Below are 21338 nucleotides of genomic sequence, written 5' to 3'. Positions count from 1 at the left end.
TTATTATTAATGGCCAATATTTATTTGATTGAAATTAAATACAATCTTCATCTGGTGATAATTTAATTAAACGAATCTTTTTTTCATAACTTTATTTTATAAATGGAAAACATTTCCCCTCGTTTCAACAGAAGGCAACGTATATATCATTCCGGCTTGGCCGAAGTTACTCTACTCTCTCTACTCCATGTGTTGGTCCGCTTCCTCTTCGATCACATCCTCGCCATCCTCGTAGTCATCCACGGACGCTTCCTGGTACTGTTGGTATTCCGAGATCAAATCGTTCATGTTGGACTCGGCCTCGGTGAATTCCATTTCGTCCATTCCCTCGCCGGTGTACCAGTGGAGGAAAGCCTTCCGTCTGAACATGGCCGTGAACTGTTCGGAAATGCGCTTGAAGATCTCCTGAATGGCAGTGGTGTTTCCGATGAACGTCGCCGACATCTTGAGACCACGCGGGGCGATGTCACAGACGGCGACCTTCACGTTGTTCGGGATCCATTCCACGAAGTAGCTGCTGTTTTTGCTCTGGATGTTCAGCATCTGCTGGTCGACTTCCTTCATGGACATGACTCCTGAAAGAGAGAGAGTATGAACATCAATACTACAATTGTCTTATTTTCAGTGAACGCTAACGCTAGGGACAATAGCGTTAAATGGAGCGGAAGAAACAGCGATAAAACAATTTATTACTCCCATCTCCCGCTAAATTACGGTAGTGCACGGACGCGTTTTAATCTGTTAATTAGTATCAAATAACAAAATGATTATCTCGCCATTACCCTAATTCCACTCATTCCCTGATGCGGCCGAAGTCCTGTAGGCGAAGGCGAAAATGCCAAGCGCCAGAATTTGGCTTGCACGAGGGGGAGGATGATGCAAACTCAGCCCGAGCAGTGAAGTATTTCCGTGCACATTCCTGAGCACAGTTTGTCTAATTTGGAGGCGAGCAGTTTTCTCTAGCATGCTGTAGAATCCAACAAATTGTGAATCAGTGCCAGACGTGCGCAAATTGCGTTCATCTCACTTCATTACAGGCCCACCATCAGTCGTGGGGTGGGTTTTATGGTTTAGAAGTTGTTTTATTTTTTTAAACTCAAAATTAAGATAGAATTAAAAGTCATTGAATACATTAAATTAGATTTTTTTTTCAATCATTCGCCATATACATTCTTTACCTATAAATGCCCAGAATTGACAGGGAACTCTCTCCCGGGAACAATTGCATCCGATAGTGATGGAATTCAACTGATATGTCTGTCTGCGAGTTATTACTGTTTTCTCGTAAATGTCGAAATGTGTCCCCATTTTATAACACATTTAATAACCCCGTAAAAGCTTGAAAACGGAGTGACGTAAGCGTCATTTCCACTGTGATGTGGCATAAACCCAAGTTGATTGTGATGCGATATGATTTTTGATCTGATTTGATGGCTAGGTCCCATGTCTTCTTTCTTTCCGAACTACTTTTCCGAAAAGCTCGTCATGCCAAATAATTTAATCAAAAACAGTCCATCCCCATGCAGTGCTACATATTTATAATAGCAATGTTGTTTTAGAACAACAAATCATGTACTTACAATCTCTGGTTAAAAATCTCGTCAAATATTAAAATTCATAAAATCGAACTCAGCTTAAAGGAATTATTTATGCTAGATTGAAGTGTATTGCTGTTCTTACATATGTGTGGCATTCCCAGTTCTGGCAACACGGGCATCGCAAGTTTAGCGATTAAGTGGATTGGACACTCGGCACATTTTCCGCTATCTTATCAGCAGGCAGTCACCGCTCGGCATCGGGCGGTCTCCGATTATCCCACGGACGCTTATGGGTACACATTTTGGCGATCCTGCCAGGAGCGAGGATTAAAGAGGATAATCGGAAACCGTCTTGAATCGAAATATTTTGAGACATGATCTTTCAGGGCTCTCGTGTGGGAATTAAGTGATACTAAAGTTGCACGTTTCCGAAGTACATTTGGTGTGATTCCCACCGTATGTGAAATATTCCAAGCAGAAGTTAGAAAATATGTTAGTTTTTTGACGTAGGACTACGTCACTCTACGAAAAATGTAGGATGCGGATCGGGACGACCGCGCAGAAGAAGTACGGCACGGGACGACCGTATGAAAAAAAAAAATATGATAAGAGTACAGATCGTGACGACCGTTCAGTGTAAAAATGGAAGTAAAATTATTTGCGGATCGGGACGACCGCGCAGAAAAAGTATTGCTCGGGACGGCCGAGCTGTGTAAAAATGGAAGTAAAATTATTTACGGATCGGGACGAAAGCGCAGAACAAGTACGACTCGGGACCACCGTATGGAGAACAGAACTTGACTCGATATTTTGTTAGATGAACCAAGGCGCCTAGAAGTATATCCTAAGGTGAGGCCGTTTCGTCACTAAGTTAGGGGAGCAGTATATGAAAACAGTACGGAAGAAAGCAGAAGGGGAATTTTTTGCCTGTAGCGTGAAAGAGACAGACAGAGCAAGCGAGCTTCGGCACTAGCGTATTGTGTTTTGTTTACAAACAAAACACAGTAGACTTCCAAGATGGCTAAAGAGTGGTTTTAGCAAGTTGGTTCACCTTAGGATATACTTCTAGGCGCCTTGAGTTGAACGTCATAAACGAGCTCATACATCCCAAAGGTGGTTCAAATGTTTTCTGCGAAGGAAAATATACTGAAACAAAATCCACATGCATTTGTTCATTTCGTCTTTTTTTTATTCATTTTTTTTTTTCGGAGAAGAGAGAAGATATGTGGCATGCCCAGTTCTGAAATGACCTGTGCAAAGTTTCAGCTCAATCGGACATGATTTAGGGGAGCCTCAAAACACTCAAAGTTTTGAATTTTTGACCCTCGAAAATCTCCCAAGAAAATTTGGAAAATCTAAAAAATGGTTACGATGCCAAATGACTTAAAATGCATAAAAGATCGAGATCCGGTGTTATCTCGAAAAAAAGTTTTGGCGCAAAATCGACATTTTGATCGACATGTCCGATTGAGCTGATATTTTTCACAGGTCATTTTTTTAGACCAATAAACAAAATTTACATGGTCGGTTTTTTAATTATAATTATTTTTTTTAATACATCCATTACCGCCCTAACGGGCATCGTCAGATTAGCGATTAAGTGGGTTGGGCAAACGGCATATTTTCCACCATCTTATCAGCAGGCAGTCACCGCTCGGCTTCGGGCGTTCCCCGATTATCCCGCGGACGCTTATGAGCACACAACATATTGCCCATAAAGAATGTAACTAGATAGTTAAAACTCATCAATTTAATTGTAGATTACAAGGATTTCAAGCTTTCGGATTCATTGAAGCTGAGTATTGATCGAAAGGTAAATGTCGGATTTGATTAACAATACTGCACTCTTCTGAATTCTCCATGGAAACGCATCTAGTAACAAAACTCAAAACATCCTCACGTAAACTGTATCCGCTTATATCGGATAGTTTGGGACGGCATTATCTTATTGGACACGGATGGTTTCAATTGCATTTTTGGATTAGGAAAAAAAATGGGTGGGTTATATCTATGATATAACCGCAAAGTTGACGTGGGACTAGCTTAGCTTAGCAATCATTTGTTTGTATTGATTGAATTTTTGATTGAATAAAACAACTTCCGAATTCAATCAAATTCAATATATTTGCTTTGTGAGTAAAGAGATAAATTCCATGTAAGGTCAATTCATGCATTGTGATAGATTATGTTCTTCGTTACAAGTCCTTTTACGTTTGGTATGATGGTATGATGAAAATCGGAACAAAAGTGCCCCCAACTTGTTTGAATTTGCTGCTTGGTTACGATGGCTGTCTTGGGGAAACCGTACATCGGGCCAATCAAAACGAGGTAGTTCGGGCGCTTAGATAACGCTTAACATTTTACAGTTATTCTATTGTTTATCTAATGATAAACACCATTTTATTAATTCCGATAGATCATCTTTCCGATACAGTAAGAAATGTTCGAGTTATAAGCATTTGGAATCTTTCATTTTTTCCTGCATGTTCTGCGTTTAGGTTTTCATTTTACCCCCCATATACTCCGGTTAGACGTAGTCCCACGTCAAAAGCGGTGCTGTTCATAATTGTTACAATCGGGTTCTCAACTACGTTAGTCTAATATATTTTGATGGATGTACGCCAATCGGTTCTCGAACCTCAATCGCTGTTTCCACAACAAACTGGCGTTGGTAGCATAGCTTAAATATAACTGCATTTAATCGAAAATCAAGCCGTTGGCAATGTTTTACCGTCAATTCCACACATTTTGTACAGACCTGATTTTTGTAGTATACGCGTAAGCTGATTATACTACATGGGCGAAACGTCCCGGGATTTTTCAACAGATGGCCCCACTAAAATTGAATAAGATTCATTTCAAGAGGTTCATCTGTCACTAGCTTATGTTTCATGACATTTCGTTTATTTATAAGTGTCACTCATTTTTTAGAATTGACCTTCCACCTATTGGAGGGATCGAAGCTGTTGCTTGTCATGCAAACATCAGAGGCAAAGACCTCTGTATAGTCAGCTTGTATTGGCCTCCGAGAGCTGCGGTTAGCCGCAAGCAACTTGTTGACATGTGCTCACTCCTTCCTGAGCCACGATTAATCTTGGGAGACTTCAACTCTCACGGAACTGCCTGGGGGAACCGTACGACGATAATAATCGTTCATCGTTGATATATGACCTTTGTAACAGCTTCAATATGACCGTTTTGAACACTGGGGAAACAACACGTGTACCTAAACCTCCTGCTGAATTCACTATCGTTAGATTGCAAGTGGAATGTAATCCAGGATCCCAACGGTAGTGACCACTTGCCAATCAAAATTTCTATCACCAATGGGTTGAATTCTTCTGAATCAATAAACATGGCATACGACCTCACAAGACACATTGACTGGAAAAAATATGCGGACGCGATTGCTCTAGCCATCAATTCCAGAGATGGTTTGCCTCCATTGGAGGAGTATAACTTCATTTCTCGTTTGATCTATGACAGCGCGGTTCGCGCTCAAACGAAACCCATCCCAGGTTCCACTATTCGTCGAAGGCCTCACAATCCATGGTGGGATGGCCAGTGTTCCAAGCTTTATGGAGATAAATCGAATGCATTTAAAGCTTTTCGGAAACGTGGAACCATTGAGAATTTTCAAACGTATTTGGACCTTGAAAATCAATTTAAAAACTTGATCAAAGGGAAAAAACGTGCTTATTGGCGTAATTTCGTGGGAGGTTTATCACGAGAAACGTCAATGAAAAAATTATGGAAAGTGGCTCGAAACATGAGAAATCGCTCTTCATCCAATGAAAGCGAGGAATATTCACATCGATGGATTTTTAATTTTGCACGAAAGGTTTGTCCCGATTCCGCTCCAGTGCAAAGAATTATTCGAGATATACCACAAGATAGGTGCGATCTTGATTCCGAGTTTTCGATGGTAGAATTCTCTCTTGCTCTCCTTTCATGTAACAATTCTGCTCCGGGATCGGATAGAATTAAATTCAACTTGCTGAAAAATCTCCCTGATGTGGCGAAACATCGCTTGTTGAACTTATTCAATCGGTTTCTGGAGCATAATATTGTTCCAGATGATTGGAGACAAGTACGAGTTATAGCTATCCAAAAACCCGGAAAACCCGCGTCCGACTTCAATTCGTACCGCCCAATAGCAATGCTGTCTTGTATACGGAAATTGTTGGAGAAAATCATCTTGTTTCGCCTTGATCGATGGGTTGAAACGAATGGCCTACTCTCAGATACACAATATGGGTTCCGCAGGGGCAAGGGGACGAATGATTGTCTTGCGTTGCTTTCTTCAGAAATTCAAATGGCTTACGCCGAAAAAAAAAACAAATGGCTTCAGTATTCTTGGACATAAAGGGGGCCTTTGATTCTGTTTCAATAGAGGTTTTGTCAGACAAATTACAATCTCGGGGTCTGCCGCCTCTATTGAATAATATGTTATATAACTTGCTTTGTGAGAAACATTTGAACTTTTCTCACGGAGATTCGGCAGTAAGTCGGGTCTCTTACATGGAACTCCCCCAGGGCTCATGTTTAAGCCCCCTTTTGTACAACTTCTACGTAAGCGACATTGACAATTGCCTTACACAAAATTGCAGCCTAAGACAACTTGCAGATGATGGAGTGGTGTCTGTCGTAGGATCAAACGAATCCGACCTGCAAGAATCCTTACAAGATACTTTGAACAATTTTTCAACCTGGGCCATTGGGCTAGGGATCGAATTCTCCACGGAGAAAACAGAGATGGTGGTTTTTTCTAGGAAGCATAGACCAGCAAAACCAAAGCTTCAACTTTTGGGTAAACCGATCACTCATGCTATGTCATTCAAGTATCTTGGGGTCTGGTTCGACTCCAAATGTACTTGGGGGGCCCATATTAGGTATCTGAGTAAAAAATGTCAACAAAGAATAAACTTTCTCCGTACAATTACCGGCACCTGGTGGGGAGCCCATCCCGAAGATCTTATAATGTTGTATCGAACAACTATTCTCTCAGTGATGGAGTATGGCAGTTTCTGTTTTCAATCAGCTGCCAAAACACACCTCATTAATCTCGAGCGAATTCAGTATCTTTGTCTCCGTATCGCGTTGGGATGTATGCCCTCAACGCATACCATGAGTCTCGAGGTTTTGGCAGGCCTACTCCCACTAAAAGATCGCTTCAATTTATTATCTCTTCGGTTCCTCATCCGGTGTAAGGTTATGAACCCATTGGTGATCGGAAATTTTGAGCAGCTGATCGAGCTAAATTTTCATTCTGGATTCATGAGTTCATATCATGAATTTGTCTCCATGCAGGTTAATCCTTCTTCGTATATTCCCAACCGTGTTTGTTTTCCTGACTACATCAATTCCTCTGTGCATTTTGATCTGTCCATGAAGCAGGATATCCATGGAACATCAGATTATCTTCGATCGAGGATCGTTCCAACGATCTTCGATGCAAAGTATGGGGATATCAATTGTGATAATATGTACTTTACTGATGGGTCCTCTATGAATGAGTCCACAGGATTTGGAGTGTTCAACGAATTTTTTAGCACCTCACAGTCTTCAGAATCCTTGCTCAGTGTATATTGCTGAATTGGCAGCGATACACTGGGCGCTGGACAGCGTCGCCTCACGACCTGTTGAACACTATTACATTGTAACGGATAGTCTTAGCTCTGTCGAAGCTATCCGTTCAGTGAGGCCGGAAAAGCACTCGCCGTATGTCCTTGAGAGAATACGAGAAATTTTGAGTGCTTTATCCAGACGCTGTTATGTCATTACCTTTATCTGGGTCCCTTCCCATTGCTCAATTCTGGGTAATGAGAGGGCTGACTCATTAGCAAAGGTAGGTGCAATTGAAGGCGATATTTATCAGCGTCAAATCGCCTTCAATGAATTTTATTCTTTAGTCCGCAAAAATACCATAGTTAACTGGCAACGCAAATGGAACGAAGATGAATTGGGCCGGTGGCTCCACTCGATTATCCCTAAGGTTAGCCTCAAACCATGGTTCAAAAGTCTGGACTTGAGTCGGGACTTTATTCGCACCTTCTCCCGACTCATGTCCAATCACTGTTCGTTAGATGCGCTACTCTTTCGTATTAATCTTGCCGACAACAATCTTTGTGTTTGTGGCCAAGGTTACCACGACATCGAGCACGTTGTTTGGTCGTGCGAGCTGTATCTTGTCGCCAGATCGAATTTAGTAGTCACCCTTCGGGCCCGACACAATGTTTGAAAGCCTTTCGTCAGAGAATGATGACGGAACAGACGACGAAAAAGTACAGAAGACCATAAAAAAGGAGATTGTACAGCATTTATCAAGACTCTTTACAACAAGTTAAACTTGAAATATGTTTTCCTTATATCAAAAAACAAGATTTGGACATGGTTTGAAATCCCTGCCGATTGGCAGTGACGAAAGTTTTGGATCAATTTCAGAACAAGCTCGTCGTGAATCTGGATTTCCTACAATGCTGCTGCTGGAAACGAAAAACCATAACTGAGTACATATCGAAGTCATCATGAGGTGTGTTTTTTGACAACGTTCTCAAGAATTACGATTTTGGCGGAAGTCAATCAGGCGCAGATGCCAAACTGACTTGACAGACTTTATATACCTTTTTTGAAAACAGATACAAGTATAATTCAAATTTGTTGCGAATATAACTTGAAAACTGTTTGTATTCTTTCATTAATTTACTGATATGCTACAGGCTTTCTTACAAAATACTGATAGGGGGGAAGCACTGGGATTAATTTTCGTAAAGGGGGGAATGAAGCAAAATAGGTTGAACACCACTGATCTAGACCAACTACAGAGTGTAACAGTCTTCCCCAAGCCCAAGCTTATGGAGCTATCGAAACACTCGACTTTCACAAATACATTCTAATACAGAAAATTGGTGAGTGCGACGAACTTACCTCTGAAGATGGCGGCACACGTCAGGTACCGTCCGTGTCTGGGATCGCAGGCCGTCATCATGTTCTTCGCGTCGAACATCTGGGCGGTCAGTTCGGGCACGGAGAGGGCGCGGTACTGCTGCGAGCCCTTGGCAGTGAGTGGGGCGAATCCGGGCATGAAGAAATGTAACCGAGGGAATGGAACCATGTTGACAGCCAGTTTGCGCAAATCGGCATTCAACTGACCGGGGAAACGCAGACACGTCGTCACGCCGGACATTGTGACCTGTTGGTAGAGGTGAACGCGGAAGAGGATTAGTTCGAATTGTAATAGGTATCATTATTTTTAAGTGAGTTCGATGGGTTCCGCTTGACTCACAGAAATCAAGTGGTTCAAATCGGCGTATGTCGGATCAACGATGCGTAGTGTTCTGTAGCAGATCTCGTAGAGTGCTTCATTGTCGATACAGTTCGTGGCATCGCTGTTCTCCACCAGCTGGTGGACAGACAGTGTCGCATTGTACGGCTCAAGAACCACATCGGAGACCTGTGAAGAGTGGTTGGAGAATGAAATCAATACTTACAGAGACTAGATGGTTCAGATCGCCGTATGTGGGCGAAGTAAGCTTTAGCGTACGGAAGCAGATGTCGTAGAGGGCTTCGTTGTCGATACAGAACGTTTCGTCGGTGTTCTCAACTAACTGATGGATGGACAGAGTGGCATTGTACGGTTCTACAACAGTATCTGAAACCTTTTCAACGAAACAGTTTCAGCGGGCGACACAGACGAATACAGCAACAGAGACAGATGATTTTAGACGAGAAAGAAAGAGAACATTATTAGACAGAATGAACGTTTAGAACGAGAAGCTAAAGACAATGCTTTGAACAGATTCCTACCTTTGGAGAAGGCACGACAGAGAATGTGTTCATTATCCGGTCTGGGTATTCTTCGCGAATTTTGGAAATAAGTAAAGTTCCCATACCGGACCCGGTGCCACCGCCGAGTGAATGTGCCAGCTGGAATCCCTGCAGACAGTCACAGCCTTCGGACTCTTTGCGTATCACGTCAAGCACATTGTCAACCAGCTCGGCTCCCTCTGTGTAGTGACCTTTGGCCCAATTGTTACCTGTGAATGAGGAGATATTTGTAACTATTTTTCATCTGAATTAAAAGCAACTCGGTATAACACGCGCTCACCTGCACCCGATTGTCCGTATACAAAGTTATCTGGCCGGAAAAGAGCACCATAAGGTGACTGACGAACGGAGTCCATGGTGCCGGGTTCCAGATCGATAAGGACGGCACGGGGCACGTACTTGTTTCCGTTGACCTCGGTGTAGTAGACATCGATGCGTTCCAGCTGGAGGTCATTGTCGCCGTGGTAATGACCGGTCGGATCGATGCCATGCTCGTCTGAGATGATTTCCCAGAACTGTGAAGTAAAAAGCGGAACTTGTTAGAGATGATGGGCAATAAATATGTCCCATATGCATGCCTTATCGGCATGAACGGGAGGGCATATTTACTGTTCAGCCGTTCGGCACGAGAGTGGAGAAAAATGGGAATAATTTATTAGGGAGCAAGTGTTGCTTGCAGGCGATCTCCGACTGCGTGAGGGAAATGGGAACTACCATTCAGAATTGAATCATGCCATGGGCAAAATTCATGTATGTACCGAATGAGATTATTCATTGACAAACGATGCTAATTTATAAAGGTTCACGGAGTGATGGATAAAGCCGGTGTTTTCGGACGATTTCGTGCCTGTGGCTATGGTTCAAGGAATGGATTTTTGGGACAATATAACGCTCCATTTGGTCTCTGTTGTGTTTTGATAATCAACTTTCTCGAATACATTTCTAGCGGTCACAAATGGGTGATTTCTCGCCGAATTGCATTGTCCACTGGAGCGGAATCTCCCGATGCCGTGCCGCGCTAACAAAGCGCGAAGTTGACCACTGATAAGAAAGCGGATGAAAAATTACTCCGCATAACCGTACGCCTCCCGGTCCTATCCAGCTTGAATAATTCATTGGAAAATTTCACCGATGCTTTGAATTTTCAATTTTCCCAAAATAAACACGACGCGCGGCAGAACCACATCTCTGCTCCATAATCCGCTCGGTCAGTCCCCGAGCAAACATTCATCTATGGACGAACAAGTTTTGCCTGCAGATCTCTATGTGTGTCCGTCCGCCCGTATATGTCCTGCCTTGCTATATCAGGGAAAACTTTCCCCGTGAGAAGAGCGGTAGGGGTGGCGATTTTTAATTTCCCCGGTTCTATTCAGCTCGAACGGGAAACGGAACGGCGTATGGATGCTGCATCGCAAACGGAAAACGCAACATCTGACGTCTGTCCCCTGCGGCTTGATAGGATACACAAGAGTGGATTTGGCTAGCCACAACATCCTACTTCTGTGGGGGAGTTGGCATCGAAATCAGTTTAGCATTTGGTTGTGTTTTTCTTTATCGAGGGTGGCTTTTTTTCCTGCGATGATAAAAAAAACCTCGAAGAGATTCGGTTTTTTTTCTGAATTATGATGATGGTTTATGGCTGGCTGAATATGCTAAGCACTTGTTCCGCGTCGACTAGGTGGATCTGTTCATGCAAATATCTCCGTGACGTTATCTTCTCTGTAGCATTTCAATTATTCATAGGCTGAATTATGGCCATTTGTCTGAGGCGTGTTCATAACGCCAAAACGCGGCGTCACTAATTGAAGCCATCTAATATAGATAATTGTCCTTGCGTTAGAATTGCCAGGAAAGCAGTTAAATTGTTTGAGTTTATATGAAGTTCATAATATTTTTGTTATTTGGTGAGAAATGGGAAGGTGTTTCTTTCTGGATATATTATATTCAGATATTCGATTTAAAATATTATTATTAGGCGAATAATAAGAAACTATGTGCAATTTTTTATACGATGTGTATTTCTGTTTTTGCTCAATCAGAGCAAAAATCACTTATCAACATTCTTTGAAGTGAAAATTCATGCACTTTTCAGAATTGGAGCCCGTTAATAGCTATTTTGTTTCTCCAGTGTGTTCGGTTCTTTGGAAAAAATCAAACTGGAAAACTAAATTGTTACAAATTCTGATCAACGGTTTTGCTTCAAATTTCGAACACTTAAGCTTTGTTGGCCATTAAACAGCGTCTCATTACTAAAAATGGTACTTTTAAGCGAAACTAATTTGATTTTTGGATACAAAAAAGCCTTTTTTCAATTGACTACAATAAAATTGATTTCTAAATACATGGTAAAAAACTAAAGATATGTTTCACTAGCTGATCCGGCGAATTTCGTCCGGCCAAAATTATTTTTTTGAAATGAATTTTTCCGAACATTCACGTTATCTTACTAAGGGAACGTTCGTGGATTCAATCGCCGAACTCTCCATTGATTGATCTTTTGATTGCCTCTTTAGAATTGCCTTTTACTATAAATTTCCTATTAATTCTACCAATTCTACCAATTCTACCAAAAGTTCCTATTAATTCTACCAAACTCGTCATGATTATATAAATTTACTAGCTGACAAACGTGGCAAACGTTGTTCTATCATAAAAATTATTTCTGGTGAATATTTTGCGTGTTAAATAAAACATAACTAATGTGTTGTAAATGTGTTTGAATGTTTCTACGATCTAACTATAATATTAATCGGATGTGATCGATAAAAAAGAACGAATGAAACGAGTTGAACGGAAGTTTGTATATTGCTTCTTGATTCAATGTAATTCATTAACGCAATTAACACGTTTGATCTCTTAAAAGTTATATGTAATGAAAATTATGTAATATATTTTCGCTTTCTCAAGTAGAAAACTGAAAAAATGAAGTCGATATTCATTTCGTTCAATTGTTGTTTCGTTGGTGAAAAAAAAAGCTTGCCATGTTCAAGATAGGCGGGACAATTTATAACCGCTAGTTCCCGTCCATGAATTGGGAAACCAACGATTCACCAGACAGCTTCGATGGAGCTGATGAACCGGCCTATTTGGAACCGCAATATTTCGTCATTGTCATTCACTCGAGGAGTAGGTATTCTAATTTTGAAACACAGTTATATTGCTTCCTTAATCAAGGACTTGCAAATTAATTTATTAATTGCTCTTCACCGATCCGCAGAACCCAACATCAATATGAGCATTGAATGTTTCGTTCAGCTGAGGCGAATATTGTACCACTCAACGATTTTCGGTGTCTATGTCTGTATCGTTCGTGAATAATGGCCTGCCATTATCAGTATTTATCTGTTGATATATAGGATATGGTGGTTTTTGGTAACAGTATCGAACAGTCATTCATATTTCGGAATTCGATTGGTTTGAAATTCGATCGAATTTTACGATTCGTTCGAAATCGACTTTGCATTTTTAAATCCGTTCGACTTAAATTCAATCGTTTTGCGCAAATGTTGCAACCTTGTCTTGTCGTAAAATAAACGTCAAAATAACACATCCGTATTCGTATCCGTGTTTGTTCCACCCGAATATCCATTACCATTTTTGCTTCAAAGAAATGGAACACGGAGCTCAATGTTGTCTATGTCTGATTGTGCAGCAAGGTTGCCACCTTTGCATAACTCGATTGGACTTGAGTCGAACGGATTATAGAATTCAAAATTGTAATCCGTTCAAGTAATTCTCGATCGATCGGTTTCCAGAATACGGATGAGTTAGTATCAGTGGATGAGTATGGTATCAGTGACAGATCTGAAATTTCTGAGGGAATGACACTATCGATTTCCCCAGGGCGTATTTTGTGGACTAACCAAACATAAAATGTGTGTATGAGATAATCCTTGCTTCTTCCATTCAACCGAATACATCCAGCAATAGGTAAAGCCGAATCCGTCTAAACTTCATTGTTTATTTGAACACACGCGCTGTAATGTCATGAGAATGCATTGCGTTTTAACCTGGCAATAGAAAAGACTGTGTCAGCCTTGCTCACGGTAGCGTCTCGCAAGGTAATGTATTCTTCCTCCAGCCGCTTTTGTTGATTGTGTCGTAGGAATCGCAATCGCTCAACTGTGTGTCAACGATGAGCTCCAGATTATTGTTTTTCTTCGAATCACAATTTCTCGCGTCACTGCGCAGTCACCTACTATGATTCCAGCAACGCTTGCGCATTGGATCTATACACGTGCTCTCCTCCCCAGCTGAAGCTCTATCAGGATTGGTCAGAAAAGCGTGATTGTCATTTTGTAATTCGAACAAGTGCGATTTGAAGTATTTCAATAATTCATTGTGCTCATTCAAAAAGGCTTCCAGCTCATCGGCGATGCGCCTGGCTTTTGACGAGTTGAGGTTACTTACGCATGTATGGATAAAAGTTCGGATCTGTCATTTAACAACGTTACTAAATTCTTTCTGTTCGATAAACGACGTTAATAATTTTTTGAATATTGTTTATACAAAAATGCTAAAATCGCATTTAAAAACAGTTTGAAGCCAAATTTAAGAAACAAAATTATTCATTTTTTTTTTTGCATGTTAGCACTAATTTCCCCTTAACAGTATTTAATATATGGTAATCGGTATCCTAGTACAGGTCGGACTCGATTATATGCAATTTTGAACTCGATTATATATAGTTTGGAATTTTTTTTTTACATTTCAAATATGACTGGTTTCAAGGAAAAATGTAACCTTTGAACGTTAAGGTGGAATTTAAGTGGCCGTGGAGCCGATCTGGCGTGGAGGTAACATCCATACTTCTCACGCTCAAGATCACGAGTTCAATTCTCACTCCCGACAATCTTCCAAAATGGAAGGTAAAAAGTGACGAACCAGCCAGAAGCGTTGAAAGTCACTATAATACAGAAAAAAAAAAAAAAAATTAAGTGGCTATTATACGTACAGTAGGGTAAAAATCGTTATTTTTGAAGATTTTGCTTGAATTTTGACCAGCAATTGTTTATATCGATATTGCAGCGAATTTAAGAAAGATAGATGTTGGGTGTCAAAGAACAAATTGTAGAGTGGTTTGAGAACTTTATTTTTTGAAACTCTCACTCCCAAAACAGTTATTTAAATCCAGTAATTTAGATGTTCCACCTCTATATCCGGTACTAAATTTTCTCGTCTTTCGTCTGTCTAAATTTTCTCGGCTTACGCTGCGTACTTTTTAGTGTAGAGTCAGTTTGAGGCAATAGAGCTCGAAACAAAAAAAAATAGCTCTACAACTCTGTCATTGTTGAAATTCGAACAAGGATTTTTTTCATCAAATATGATCATCTATCACAGAAACGCTCAAACTATTTAGGGCAAGAGACTCCTTTTCCAAAATGAAGTGATATCATTGACCCCCATAGACAATTTTTTTCAAAAATTTTAAACTTGATATCATTTTCTCATCAATAAATAGACATGAAATTCAGAAAATATTAAGTGTAATTAGAAGTTATTAATACCAATATCAACAATAATACTTTCCATTCAAATATTAATCATTCTTATAACGAGTTCGTTCTCGTAACACAACTTATACAGTATTTTGTCGACCCCAAGGGGTTGATATCGACCACTTTGAGAATCCTTGATATATCACCTTCTGAGAGATTTTGGAACAAAAATCAGGTGAGAAAAGTGTTTTCTGACTTTAAGGTGATGAATCGAAAATTTAATTCTTCCTTATTTTTCAATAAACAAAAAATATATGCATAAAACACGAATAAAAAAATTTTTTTTTGACTCGATTATATACAGGATTCGATTATATACAGTGAAAATAAATCGGAGTCTGTATATTATCGAGTCCGTGCCGTAATATCATATATAGTTTACGACCTATTCTCTATCAAGTGCACAATTTCGTCAAAATCAGTCGAGCCATTTAAGTTCAAATAGATAAAATATCAACAATATAGCGCCCTTGAACTCGAAACCATGTTAACTATAAAAAATAAGTACAATCAATAATTACGAAAACATGGCAAAACTGTCTGTGCACCAAAAAGTACGCTACGTAAGACGATTCTGTTGCTTCTATATATATTCTATAATAAATTTTTTATATATTTTATATGAAACATCTAAATTGGTAGATTTAACCCTTTCCCGTACAACATTGAGTGTCACTCGTGGTGTACTTTCATAACATGGGGCACTAGAACGCCCAGCAGAGTAGTGAAATCACTTGATGTGTGACGTAATTAATAATACGGGAAGAGATTAAGTTATATTTTGAGAGTAGAAAACATTAAAGTTCGTGATTTTTAAGTTGTAATTAATTTTATCTAAAAAATGCATAATAAACATGATTGTTTCTATAAATCAAGTTGAAGCTCTCTAATCACTCTATAAATTGTTCTTGGACATCTAACTCCTATTTTTCTAATTCCACTGCAATATCATTTTAAACAATTCCTGGTTAACCTTCATTTAGATACTTAAAAAACCACGATTTTTAACTCCAGTGTACTTGTAAGTGTAACCTTAACTTTGAAATATTACATTTTGTTTTTTCTTGGGAAAAATGAGAAATATATTTTTTTTTCAAACTATATATAATAAAGTTCAACATTGGATGTAATCGAATCATATATATTCGTGTCAGTATATAATCGACACTGTATATAATAGAATCCGATCTGTTACTTCAGGAATTCGGTTAAGTTATTCTGGTTTTAGTTGAAAACCTGACCAAGAAAATCAATCGACTTACGTTTTGCAAGGAAAGTGCTTACATACCCTTGTTTACAAATGGTGTTAGGTATTTTTATATTGTTGCTCCAGAAGTGGACAGCCCTTGTCAGGGCTCGACTAAGTCATATTCAACTGAGGATAGTCAGCGGACTATAAAAAAATTAGCCTTCGTATTCAATTGGAAATGAGTTTTGGCTTCTTCCAGCAGTTTCTCTGTCAACATGACTCAACAGTCATTCGGGCGTTTATTTGCTATCATACTCTACGACTCGACTATCTCATTCTTCCCCGACTTCTGTTAAGAGCCACAGTACCCATGGTTACCCCCACACTTCTACGTCTCTATGTAAATGTCAAATCATTATCATAAGCAAACAGACAAAAGTGTAAAAACACGTTTTTCATTGAATTTTTCGTTTCTCTCTCTCATGTATCGATGTTTGATTTTAACGTGGTTTGACATACACTAGAGGTGAGCTAGATTTTTTTTGTACTGTACACGAAAATTACTCACACATATAAAATAAAGGGTGTGTCACATCAAATTGCATCACGGAAAAAACGCTGTAGAAATTTAATTTTTAGGAATTATATCTTCAGCTTTCGCTTATAATCAGATAAGAGTGTATAGATCACGTTGGCCATGCTTCACTGTCAATTTTTCGTAAATTTGGAAAAATGTCGTCGAACGAAAAAGAGCGTTGTGAATTAATCCTGTGCAATCATTTCGAGAATCCGGAGTTGTCACATCGGGACATCGGTAAGATGCTGGGAATCGTCCAATCCACGGTCAGCAGAGTACTAAAACGATACTTCGAGAACCTAACCATCGACCGGAAGGTGAAGAACGGCAACAATGGATGCTCCGTCAGTGAAAAAGATCACAAGCGCGTAGTTAAGCAGTTTAGACGTGATCCGAGAAGTTCGGTCCGGGATGTCACCAATAAGCTGAATTTGTCAAGTTCATTCGTCCAGCGGACCAAGCAGCGGGAGGGCCTGCGTACATACAAGGTTCAGAAGGCTCCTAACCGCGACGAATGGCAAAACATGGTGGGGAAGACGCGAGCCCGGAAGCTGTACACCGAAATGCTGACGAAGCCGCATTGCCTGGTAATGGACGACGAAACCTACGTCAAAGCGGACTTTCGTCATCTGCCGGGCCTGTTGTTCTTCTCCGCAGAGGACAAATTCAGCGTTCCGGAGGGGATTCGCAAGCAGAAACTATCCAAGTTTGCCAAAAAGTACATGGTGTGGCAAGCGATCTGCTCTTGCGGAAAGCGGAGCGCCCCCTTCGTGATGACCGGCACGGTAAACGGGCAGGTTTACCTTAAGGAGTGCCTACAGTAGCGTTTACTACCACTATTGAAGCAGCACGAGGGCCCGACCATCTTCTGGCCGGATCTCGCTTCGTGCCACTATTCAAAGGACGTGTTGGAGTGGTACGAAGCCAACGGGGTCACCTTCGTACCAAAGGAAATGAACCCGCCCAACGCGCCGGAGCTTCGCCCAATAGAGAAATATTGGGCGATTATGAAGCAGGCCCTCCGGAAGAACCCAAAAGTTGTCAAATCGGAGGCGGACTTCAAGAGAAAATGGATTTCTGTTCAAAAAAAAAACTACAACCTGACGTTGTACAGAACCTTATGGACGGGGTAAAGAGGAAGGTGCGAGCATACGGGCTTGGGCTCGAAGTATGAATAAAAAGAAAATGCCAAAAGTTGTTTAATAGTTTTTATTTTACTGTCTAAAATTTTCAAAAGGATCGGTCTACTGGGCGAATTTCTACAGCGTTTTTTCCGTGATGCAATTTGATGTGACACACCCTTTAGCGTACAGTGTTGTGTTCAGAAACACTGACAAATTAGTGAATGTTGTTGATATAAACCCGTTTTTCTGTATGTCTGTTTCACAAAATTGAACTCGGAGACAAAGTGAACTAAAATTTTGTTTAGAAATCCTTCCAAACTGCACGCTTTTTGCTAATACTAACGCGAGGACCTTTATAGTATACCTGATAACTGTCTAAGTTTGTTGGTTTGAGTTCACGGTGGCTAAGCAAGCCGTCCGTTGATGATGTATCTACTTTTTTGCATCAGAAATCAAGTCTTCGTTTTACTTCATATAAGCTTGAGCTTGGGTAAACTGTATAGTTCGTAGTTGCTCTCCGTGATTGACCTGAGCCAGCGAAATTGCACAAAGAACACACCGAATGATGCATGGGAGTAGCAAATCATTCTCATTGTGCAAGTTTCGGTGATTCGAGCTTCAAATAGCCAATAACGACGCCGGCCACGTCCTTACTGTCACCAGGGGAAGAATGTTAGTATGATATTCCGCGCCCGAAGGCCAGAAGGATCGCCTTTATAGCGTGGTTCCCTAGCGATTATCATGCGAGAGATAGTTGTTAGTGGGGGAGAGGTAAGAATCAGCATTCCCTGAGGTAAGTTCAAGTTTTCGTTTCACTTTATATGGACGCTAAAATAAGATTGTGTTCGTGGGTAACGAGATTCATGTCAGGGGAGTAGCAGTTCATCAATCATCCTCGCCCTCAACGCTCGTCAATTCAATTTCTAGTCAATTCAAATCATGTCGACGACGAATGCCGAACTAGTCCTAGTCGAAGCGAAGCTGCTGAGAGGAGAGTCGATTTTCATTTTTCATCTTCGAAGATTTCGGGCCCTGGCCCCTGTACCCTAATTTGTGAACTATTGCTGTATTTGCCTGAAAATAGAGTGTTCAAACATCTACTGTTCAGAATAAGAATCATGCGTTGAATCTTGATTCAAATTCCAGACTTAAGCACTTAAACACAAATTTTAATGAAGATTTCGGCATAAAAGATAATTTTTTCATCCATTTATAGTAGATTCATACATTTTCTACCACTTAACATGAAAACAACAAACACAATAGTTGAAACAACTACAAAAACTGAAAAACAAACGATGCTTGTTTTTTACGGAATTTACTAACGCAAAAATTTTGTCACTGGTTTTGACAGCCACTATTTGCTGTCAATAAATTATAGGCTGTATCCAGGGTTGCCAACTATAATTTGAAAAAAATCACGAAGAATGAAAATAAAATTCAGGATAGCTAATTTTGGGTTGTACGAAAAGTCAATGTTGATTTTTGGGAAAACAAAAACATCATTTTCAATCAAAGCATTATAATTTAATTTTATATCCATAGTTCTGTTTAAAAATTTTTCGCCATCTTTCACACAACTTAAATATTCTTTTCTCCCAGAACATGTTTGCTTCCTCGTCGAAAACTGCTGCGAGCCATACATGTGAGAAACAGGTTGCTTGGTAGTAGTTCATAATACAGAATCCATTCCAAATTCCATCAGAAACAGAGTATACATTTCTTCGGGCGAAGACCGGATATGTAAAAGAATCAATGAGCATGGTATAAATTCTCGCATAAGCGGAAATGCTAGTGTTTCGCCTAACTTTTTGATCGTTTAGATTTTTCCGAAAAACCTGCAGCAGCACAGTCAATTGCAGAGAAATCAATATTCAAATTTTCACTGAATTCATAATCCATGCTTTGGAATAAATCTTTACTCAACAAATGAGGAAAGCATATCAGAAGTGGAAGAGTTGTTGATTTTTTCCTATTTTTTATGATATTTAGTACTGTTATAGATATATTTACCATAGTCCCATCATTAAAGTTTATTCTACTTTGAATCAGACGAACAAATTACATATAAAATCTTTTTATATTGACTGTGAATTCAAAATTTTTCTTTTTAGTAATTTTACACTCTGAAACTACATTAATAACTCTGGGGATACATAAATAAATAATGTTGTTCCTCAAACTTAATCTCGTTGTAATTTCGTAATTCGTCAGATAACCTGGTTTCATGAATTTTTCTAGTACTGTTTTGGGAAGCCACGAAACAATTGAGGGTAGAGATAAAAAAGGTTAAGTACAAAGTTTAATTTAATGTAAGATATATACAAGTGCGAACTGGAGAACTATCATGACAGAAAACTTGGCATGGAAACCAGTATATTTATTACGAATAATGTGAAGAGTAAAAAAATCAGGATGAGTGTTCGTCAGGATATCAGGGAGCGTGCTAAAAAGTCTGGGAAATCCTGAAAAATCAGGAAAGTTGGCATCTCTGGCTGTATCGATACCTGTAAATGATGTTGAAATGTAGCCTATATCTCAAAGAATGTCAGGGCTTTCATTATTCAATTATTTATAACATTAAAGTTTAGTAAATTTATATTTAAAAATGGAGTGTTCGGAATTCGAGACAAAACGGTAATCATGATTTTGCTAATTATTTTCATCTGCATGAGTAATTTTGTGTAAGCCACATTTATTATGGCATACCTTAGGTAAACGTCTCTGTGCAGTAATAGAATTCTTTTTAAAGTAAACTGTTCGACGAACAGCCCATGACTTCCTACTGCTAGCCATTGGTTAGTGACACGTTCATCGTTAAGGGGGCTTAGTGTTCGACTCCCATTCTGATCTAGTTTTTTTCGTCAAAGAAAGTTTTCCACATTCACGCGTATTCTCATATTTTCTACGAATGTTAAAGCCATCCAAGAACAATAAGAGCACCTAACTGTAAGTTTCCTATTCGCCATTTCCTGCTAAAATGATCCCCCGACTTGTTCAAATATGCAATAAATATGTCATAATCAGAGTTTCCCTCTCGTGAAATATGGTTTACGGGAGTGTCGTTGCTTCCCGGTCTTGAATTACACTGGGACTTCCCGTTCGTTATCCTGCTTCCCTGCACAGAATCGACGGCAACGGCATAAACTTTCCCAACGTGGTAAATTAAATTATCATTGAATTTTGGCCAGCACAAATAAACGTGCAGCCGAATCTGAGCTTACGCCGCGCCTCGGAGTGACGATGGTAATTGGCTTTAGCTGTTGGACTCATCAAACAAATGCCAAATGAACCAAAACTAATGATCATAAACTACTCAAATAACTCTCCGAGTTCCGAGCAGCGAGTTCGCTTTTTTCGCATACAGAAGTTGAATGCGCCTAGAAAGCTTTGGGTGAAATGAAATAAATTGGGTTATTGCTTATTTTGACTCCCCCACGGTAGTTCGGAGGTGAATCAGCCATAAAAAAAGCGGAGATAGTGAATATCAGGAAGCATCAACGACGAGTTATCTTTTATTTCATTTTCTCGAGAACTCAGTCTCGCGTGCACAATATTGCTGCTGCTGCCGCTGGGGAAGGCGTG

The 21338-nt window shown here is 39.9% G+C and overlaps 1 protein-coding gene across 1 annotated transcript in view; it reads right to left on the bottom strand.

Moving 5' to 3' along the window:
* The window catches only part of LOC129764950 (tubulin beta chain-like), a 33873-nt gene continuing 12535 nt past the window's right edge, over positions 1-21338 (bottom strand). The window contains exons 2-6 of the mRNA XM_055764639.1: positions 9646-9880; positions 9345-9574; positions 9029-9196; positions 8466-8730; positions 1-575 (exon numbers count right to left, since the gene is read on the bottom strand). Coding sequence (XP_055620614.1) covers positions 181-575; positions 8466-8730; positions 9029-9196; positions 9345-9574; positions 9646-9880 — 1293 coding nt within the window. The 3' untranslated portion in view covers positions 1-180. The remainder of the gene's footprint in view (positions 576-8465; positions 8731-9028; positions 9197-9344; positions 9575-9645; positions 9881-21338) is intronic.

The sequence above is a fragment of the Toxorhynchites rutilus genome, chromosome 1 (genome assembly GCF_029784135.1).
Source record: "Toxorhynchites rutilus septentrionalis strain SRP chromosome 1, ASM2978413v1, whole genome shotgun sequence".
Classification (NCBI taxonomy): Eukaryota; Metazoa; Arthropoda; class Insecta; order Diptera; family Culicidae; genus Toxorhynchites; species Toxorhynchites rutilus.
The sequence above is the reverse complement of the archived record's forward strand: the minus strand, read 5'-3'. Positions and strand labels throughout refer to the sequence as shown.